The sequence below is a fragment of the Eimeria maxima genome, genomic scaffold (genome assembly GCF_000499605.1).
Source record: "Eimeria maxima Weybridge genomic scaffold, Emw_scaff1517, whole genome shotgun sequence".
NCBI classification, from domain to species: Eukaryota; Apicomplexa; class Conoidasida; order Eucoccidiorida; family Eimeriidae; genus Eimeria; species Eimeria maxima.
The window spans coordinates 1-7,951 of record NW_013564462.1 but is presented as its reverse complement, the minus strand read 5'-3'; the positions used below and the strand labels follow the sequence as shown (position 1 = coordinate 7,951).

The following is a 7,951-nucleotide window of genomic DNA, read 5'->3' as shown; positions in this document are numbered from 1 at the left end:
TATATATATATATATATATATATATTTGATATCCCTAGGAAATGGCTTTTCTCTATTTCCATTTTTTTCCATTATTGTAAATCTCTGGAATATTAAAAAACTCCTGTCGTTTTCTGTTGATCTGTGTTTTGTTGTTGCTCTGCTATTCTAGCATGCCGTATCTGTGGTGTTTCCTCCTTCTTCTCGTTGTTCCTCTGTAGCGCTTGTGGCGAGTGGTGGCCTGTTGGTGGGGTCTGCCATGCTGACTGATGGATGTTTGTACACTGAAACCTATCTTAAGGACGAAAAGGATGTGGAGCAGCTCCTGCAGTACTTCTGGAGGCTCAAGTCAGGGGAGGGTTCCCCTTCTGAGGGTTCTCTGCATGCACCTAGCAGAGTTGCAGCCAAAGTGCTGGCTGCCTGCTTGCTACCAAACCAAGAGCGTGACTTAGTGCAGGTGTTCAAGATAGATGGTGAGGGCAGTTCACGGAAGAGAGTTGTTACAAACAAGAAACTGCAACACCCAACAGAATATGATTTGGAAGTATAGAAACCACAGATTACGCCCACAAAGAACAGTCACACTCGATTAGCTTTATGCAGCCCCTAAGCGTAGCAGATGTGAGCATGCTAACTCCACACACGGCAGTACGCACAGCCGTACAGGCACTTGTATGCAGCCACCCACATACAACGTTTCAGCATGCATGCGTGCTCACTACACACCCATGCATGCAAAGCCAGACACACATTACAGCATGCATTCTGTTATTGGAGGCAGGTCAATGTTAGCGCATTTTCTAGTGCTCATCCATGCGATGTTGTGTATCACAATGTTAATGAACTTTCTTTGGAGTTCTTAACAGAGATTTTGTGAGCACAAGGATGTAACTAACCCTCAATGACACTGGAAAACTGCGTATCTTAGCATCCGCACGAGTTGATGCGAAGCTGTTGCAAACTTCGTTTTGCCATTGTTGCATGCACATGATACGTTAAACACAAACAGTTGAATACACCCAAGAATATTTTTGGTTGCATGCGGCGCAGAGTTGGTAAAGGCAGGAGTGAAGCTTAAAGAAGCTGGAAGGAATGCTGTGGAGAAGGAAGCTATAGCAGCCCGTCTGGTGTCTCTGCAGCTCCAGGACGCGGCTGCGGAGTTACAATTGCTAAAGGAAACATATTGGCTGATGCTCGTAGATCCGATGACTCTGGAACAGGAGGTACAAACACAACAGAACACCCAGATACACAGGGGAGGCCAACAGCAAGGACAGAAGCAGCAGTAGCAGTAGCTGAGCTGCACTTGCTGCATGCTTTAGAGTTTGATTTGCTCTTGCAGGATTTGGATGAGAGACTGCACACGTACAAAGAAGTGCTTTGCAGCGGCATACAAGACAAACAGCGGGAACTGAAGGCGAGCTATCTGGGCCTTTTTTCTACAGCAGCAGGAACGACAACAACCGCAGGAACAGCAACATCGGCACCAGGGGAAGAAGAGGTGCCGTCCAGGGGCCGGCAGAATACGTTTTCCCTACTGCAGCCAGGAGATCGGCAACCGTCTGAAGAACTTGCAGCACTACTCAAGCAGTTGAGTGCAGATCGCCAGGCAGCAGAGCGACTATCTGCTTCCTTTCAGGAGGCCATCCACGCAATGAAGACCAGCAGTACCACCAGCACCAGCGGCGGCAACGGTAGCAGCAGCAGCAAGTGGGAGCGAGCCATGAAGCCAATGATAGAAGGGGTTGTGGGGGAGTTGATGCGTCTAGCGGCAGACAAGACCGAGGCTGAGAAGACACAGCTGCTGCATGAGGTGGTGCGGCTGGCGGGTCAGGCCCACGCGGAGGTGCAGGCATCAACCGAAGCGACTGGGCCTACCAGCAGCAGCAGTAGAGCAGCAGCAGTAAGAAGAAGGCAGAAGCAGCAGCAAGGAACGCAGCTCTTAGAACTTCTCCAAGACAGGTGCTTGCAAAGAGGCAAAATTGCAGCATCTGGGGCTGTGAGGCCAGCGGACCGCCTTGTGGTGTACGGATTAGAAGATGTAGAGGAAATGGTTGCCCCATTTTTTCTCCCTTCTCTCCGCAGCAGCCGCAGGAGTAGTAGTAATAGTAGTAGCAGCAGGAGCAGCAGGGAGGATGCGCTGATGATTGACAGGTCGCTGGATGTGGATTCTCCCATAGTGTTGGATATAGCAGCAAGAAAAGGGTCTCTTGAGGAGCAGAGACAATTTATTAATGCAGTGTGGTGGGCAGTGAAGAAGGAGACACTTCTTGCAGAGACGAATAAATCGTTCCGCTGTCCCCGTACACCTGAAGGAGACCACACACACACGGACGGGTATCCCTGCAACTGGGAGGAGCTACAGGAGACGATCCAGCTGCTCCTCAACAAGCTGCAGAGACAAGTATAACATACACAAAGCCACTAGGACGCAAAGACACAAATGCATCAATATATATTTTGTTGTTTTGTTGTTTTTTATATGTTGGTGTCTCCATCTGAAGCATCTGATTTTGTTTGCTCTGTGTGCACTGTTGCTGTTGCTGTTGTTGCTGCTGCTGAGATGTCAGTGTGTGCTGGTGTGTGTGGCTATGCTGGGGTGTCTGTACAGCTGGAGAGTCTGTGGGGAGAATTGGGGCCTTTCTTTACTGCGCGCATGCGGGCTTTTGGAGTTGTGGGGCTTGATATCGAGAGTGCAGCAGCCAATGCAGATTGCCGCATGGTGTATAATGAGCTGCAGCCACTCCAGGAGTTAGTGTGTGAGCAGCTACGGCCTTTAGGCGCAAACTTGGCGCTGCTGCTGCTGCTTCTGGCAGGAGCAGCGCTGATGCTGCTCCCCTGCTTCTGTTGCGTCTGGCGCGCAGCTGTGCAAAACAAATGGATGGTCAAAGACAAACTAAAAAAGCGAGAGGCACCAAATAGCAGACGCCACAGAGAAATTTCCCCCCCATGGGCACATACCGAACCAACGTGTATTAATCCGCCCAATGCAGCAGCAGCAGCAGCTGTCGCTGCTGCTGCTGCTGCTGCTGCCGCTGCCACCGGAGTTCCACAACAAACCATCCAGCAGCGCTACTACCACACAGACAAACCTCGCACCGTCCGAAACGAAGACTGGAGCTAATCCCCTCCCATGCCCTGCTGCTGCTGCTGCTGCACCTACTCTGGCTGCTGGGAAGAGTGGCTGTAGGCGTAGTCGTGGTGTTTGTTTTTTATGGTTCACGTCCTGTGCTTGTTTGGGGTCTTTCTTCGGCGTCTTATTATTTAATAAAGTGTTGTTTTGCTTTGAATATAAATAGGTTTGGGGCTGGATTAAATACCCCACTAGTTGTTGCATGCAATTTGTTATTTGGATGTGAGTTGTCGTCTCCGCCTTTCTCTGTGAGACGCCCTAGAAACCGACTGACTTAAGAGAGAGCCAAGCGATATCCAGCTGGAGCCAGCAGCTCCTTAAAGGGAGGCTGCAGCGCTGTGGTGTACGGGCAGCTCAAGAAGTGTAGCAACAGAGGCACCCCAACCTGCCCCTGCTTCTGTATGACTCTTCATAAAAGTGCTCACGCGGGAAGCCCCTGCCGTTTACCCCTTATTTAGCAACAGACAGAAAGCTCCATGGACACCCTAAACCCCCTGACTGCATGCACGCACTGCTACCTACTATGCTGTTAGTAAGCCGCTACGCACAGCCGCAGCCAACGTAAGGCTCACACACCTATGCCAATACAAATCGAGAAGTTTTCTTTCTTTCTCTCTCCCAAGTATTATATATGCATATCCTCTCTAGCTCGCCTTAAAAGCTGGTGCTGAGCCCAGAGAAGAGGAAGAGAGAGGTCAAAGACGGGCCAGTAAACCAACGCGATGTGAGTGTGAGGCAGTGCATGCAAGCAGCCGCCTTCAGTTTAAAAAGGGGAGCAAACTGCTGCAGCTGCTGTTACAGTTAAGTCTGCTGTTCCTGCGGGTGCTGCTGTTTGTAGTGGTGCTGCTACAGCAGATTCCGTTCGTGCATTTGCTGCTGCAAGTGCTGCCGTTGCTGCAGCAGGCGACTAAAACCTGGTCTTTAGCGACGGCATTAGCAGCAGAATACCTCTGTGTTTATCCCTTATGCTGCCTGAGTAGATGTCATTGAAAAGCAGCGGACCGAAGACAGGAGAGCCTCCCACGAGCTTGACTAGAGCGCGGGAGCATGCCGCTGTTACGGTGCTGCGCTGTTGTTCGTGCTGCCGCTGCCGCTGCTGCTGTGGTGAGCTGTCGTGCTCCCTTTTGCTGCAGAATAAAGGGCGTGAAAGCGAGAGGTTTTGTCTCGCAAGAGAGTGCGAGGAGGGGCCAACTCAAGCAGCTGTCCTTCTCCCACCACCCCGACGCGGTGGCATACAGCTGGTAGATGTTGCAGTCGGTGGGAGATAAGCAATACACTCCCGCGTCTGCATGCAGCCGAACAAGAAAAAGGGGTTTAAAAAGAAGGCAATATGGAAGAAAGGCAATTACTCAAGGAAGCAGCCGCACTGAACCCAGCAGATGGGTGAGGTGAACACAGACAGAAGAGGTCAACCAACATCCACGGAGGACGGCTTGTTTTAATTTCAAACAAATATAAAAGAGAACGAATAAAGACAATACATATGCGTAAGTAGACAGAACAACAACCATAAGACAAAGAAAAAGAAAACGGAAAAAGCACTGCACACGCCAAAAGATATGGAAAAGTTTACCTTAAGCACCGCTTTACGACGGGTATAAGAACTTCTTTCTCTAAGGAAGGATCCATGCAGCTGTTAGCTTCGTCGAGGCAGAGGACAGGAGCTTCCCTCAATACAGCTCTGCACAGGCACAGCAACTGCTTCTGTCCTAAAGACAGCCGCACACTCTGGCTGCTGCTGCTGATGCCTTTGGCGCCCCCGCTGCTGCGCTGCATCCCCCCTTCGCCTCCGCCTCCAAAGCGGTTTACAGACACCTGCCGCTGCTGCTCTTTCCCGGAAGCAGCAGAATCTGTTGAACCCAAAGCACGCGAACGGTGCTCGCGGCCATCTCCCCCCCCTAAAACTGCCGTACCTGAAAAACAAGCACAATGACACACGCATGCAACAGTTAACAGCAGCAGCAGCAGGAGGCGGTAGGGATGGCACTGGCGAACAGGCAGCTTCTGATGAGGATGCAGTTGCCTCAAAATAACAACTGCAGCAGCAGCAGCAGCGCGACGGACTGCTTTGAAGCCTGCGAGATCTTCTGACGCGGAATTCCAAGGCTGATGCTTCATCGACTGTGGCTAGCGGCGTATCTAACCCCTGTCCACACACACAGCACCAGCCGCAGAAGCAGCAGAACCATCAGGCAGCAGCAACTGACAGCGAAGACCTATCTCTCCGTTACAGGGAGCCCTCTCCCTCCCCCCACTGTTGTATAATATAGAGGCAGTTAAGCAGCATGGACATGGAAACAACTGAATGCAGGCTACGAAACACAAGACAGTCATTTCCTTACAACCACACGCGCATCCACGCTACGCATACAAGCATGCATGCATGCATGCATTGGATAGGTAGGAGAGGCGGGTGCTTCGAACCTGTGGCAGTGAACGAACGACTTTATCTAGACGGCAGAGTTGAAGTGCTTCGAAGAGTTCAGCATCGGTGTGTATTCCTGCTGGGTCTAAGTTGAATCGAATGCTGCCAGAGAAGAGTGTTGGACTCTGCGGGACGACTGCTAGTAGAGAGCGAAGAACATGTATAGGCAGGCGGTGTATATCCACCCCATCTATCTTTATACAACCACTAAACCCCACCATTCTACTCAATGCCAATAATATTGTACTCTTCCCTGCTCCTGTTCTACCCACGAAACCAACAACTTCCCCTGGATACACCGTCAAAGATACTCCCTTCAGCGCAGGCATGCCACCCGCGCTGCACGCGCATGCACAGCACAGACATATACATATATATTTGCACATATATTATGTGTATATATATTATGTATATATGTGCAAGACACTCGAGAAAGATACAGCCCAGCATCCAGTTCAACCGCCACCTCCCTGCGGTGTGCTGAGGGGTACAGACAGCCACTTTAAACCCTCCCCTTCGTGCTGCAGTGCATTGATACACCTATTGGAAGGGAGAAGATGCGCCTTAGCCATCTCAAACCAGAAGGGGTGAGGTGTACAGCCACCTCAGTGGGTTGGGCAACTAACCTGTAAGCCACCGTCACACTTTCAAACTCGATGCGGCCTCGTGTTTGAAATCCTAGAGGCACAGCAACAGGAAACAGCAGCGGCGCGCTGCTGCTGTCTTGCTGCTTCTGCTGCTGATCTGTACAAGAGCACCGCCTGCCTCCCACACTCGGATGGCCACAAGAAGGAGCGCCCAGAGACAGCAGCGTCTCGTACACCGCCAGCTTCGCTGCAGCAGCAGCAGCTGCTGCTGTTGAAGCATGCCGCGACGAACCCGGTCCCCTAGCAACAGGCTCTGGCCTTGCACAGCTGATCGCTACCAAGTTCTCCTCGGCGCATGCAGCGCAGCCTTGCGTCTGCTGCCGCTGCAGTAGTGGCAGCTGCTCTTCTTCTTTTGCATTAAGCGACAGAGAAGAAGCCTTGCTGTTCCTCCTCCAGAAATACGAGCTAAACCAAAATGATGCATTGCTGCCCTTTGTATCCCTTCCCTGGGACCACGGTCTTTCCGTTATTACATCATAGTGCGGGTCCTCTGCAGGCACCTGCAAGTAGCAGCAGCAGTAACAACATCAGCACCACCTTGAGATGGATTCTCAGTTGCTGCCCTGTCGTGTGTTTCCTCTTACTCTGCTGTTCAGTGTGGGGTGGCGTCTCTCCCCTCATGTCTTCTGTGTCTGCTTGTGCAGTAACATTAGCAGCACCAGTAACAGCAACAGCAACCGCGGACGTACCAGGAGGTAATCTCGGACCCGTTCCACTGCGACCATTTGCACCTCAAGACGGACAAATGTGGTGATTGTCTGCGTCAGCAGACGAACCAGCGGAGACACCGCGTATAAGCTCAAAGCCAGCAGAGCAGCAAACTCCCCTCGAACCTGCAACACCAACAGCAGCATCAACAGCAGCACCTGCAAATGCAGCACAAGTGGGGTCTCCCCTACACACACCTGCAACTGCAGCGAACTGAAGCATAGAAGAGACAAAAGAAAGAGATGAGGAGACAAAGAGGATACAAAGGGTAAGAGGAAACACTTTATCTTGTCTCTTAGCAGCAGCAGCAACGCACCTTCTCTAGCTGCTGAGGCCACAAATAAAGGGGCAGAGCAAAGACAGCAAGCAGCAGTAGCTGCAGCGTTGCTCCTATTAGCTGCAGCCGTAGAGACAGCCAAGCTTGTAAGCAAATGTTTTTATAAGAAATATTACCATATAACAAAAGGGCCTCTAAACAACTCCAGTAGTAACGACAATCTGCCCTAAAGAAATAAATAAACACACAAAGACACAAGACATATATTATAAATAAATAAAAGACATAGAGACAAAAAGATACAGAGACAGGGACACACAGCAAATGTAGTTATGCTTCCTTACCTGAAGGCGCGGAGGCAGCGGCCGCCTGCAACAGCACCTGCGAGGAGACAGTGCAGAGGCGAGCGAGCTATTGTCTCCAGTCTCTTGAGGGACCTGCAGCAACAACCACCCAACGCAAGTTAAACATCAGCAGCAGCAGCAAAGCTGAATACAACAGTGGCAGCAGCAGCATAAAATCCAGCACCAGATGGAGCAGCCGATGCAGCAGCAAATGCAACAGCAAATCCAGCAGCAGATGCAGCAGTTATTTGTACCTGATGGCTGCCCTAAGTTTAGCTGCAGTACGAAGGAGGAAAAACGCGAGTAAAGGAACAAAAAGAAGCAAAGAAGGAACAGAAAAACTCAATAGAGTTAATTTTGCCACCATTGCCACTGCAAAAAGGAAAAAAAACCAGACATACAAATATATATAAATATAAATATAAATATTATATATAT

At 50.5% G+C, this 7,951-nt stretch overlaps 2 protein-coding genes across 2 annotated transcripts; one reads left to right on the top strand and one right to left on the bottom strand.

The window, feature by feature from the left end:
• Window positions 1-238: 238 nt before the first annotated feature.
• EMWEY_00053400 (hypothetical protein, conserved) lies at window positions 239-3,103 on the top strand (the record flags this gene model as incomplete). Its single annotated transcript, XM_013480007.1, has 5 exons — window positions 239-452; window positions 1,030-1,202; window positions 1,322-2,383; window positions 2,591-2,738; window positions 2,844-3,103. 5 exons carry the CDS (start codon window positions 239-241, stop codon window positions 3,101-3,103), a joined length of 1,857 nt encoding a protein of 618 aa, XP_013335461.1.
• Window positions 3,104-4,168: 1,065 nt separating this feature from the next.
• EMWEY_00053390 (ABC transporter, putative) lies at window positions 4,169-7,885 on the bottom strand (the record flags this gene model as incomplete). Its single annotated transcript, XM_013480006.1, has 9 exons — window positions 4,169-4,397; window positions 4,686-5,025; window positions 5,177-5,258; window positions 5,756-5,876; window positions 6,164-6,684; window positions 6,874-7,017; window positions 7,209-7,395; window positions 7,514-7,606; window positions 7,768-7,885. Coding segments are annotated over 9 exons (1,835 nt in total), but the record flags the coding sequence as incomplete, so codon positions are not given.
• Window positions 7,886-7,951: the final 66 nt, after the last annotated feature.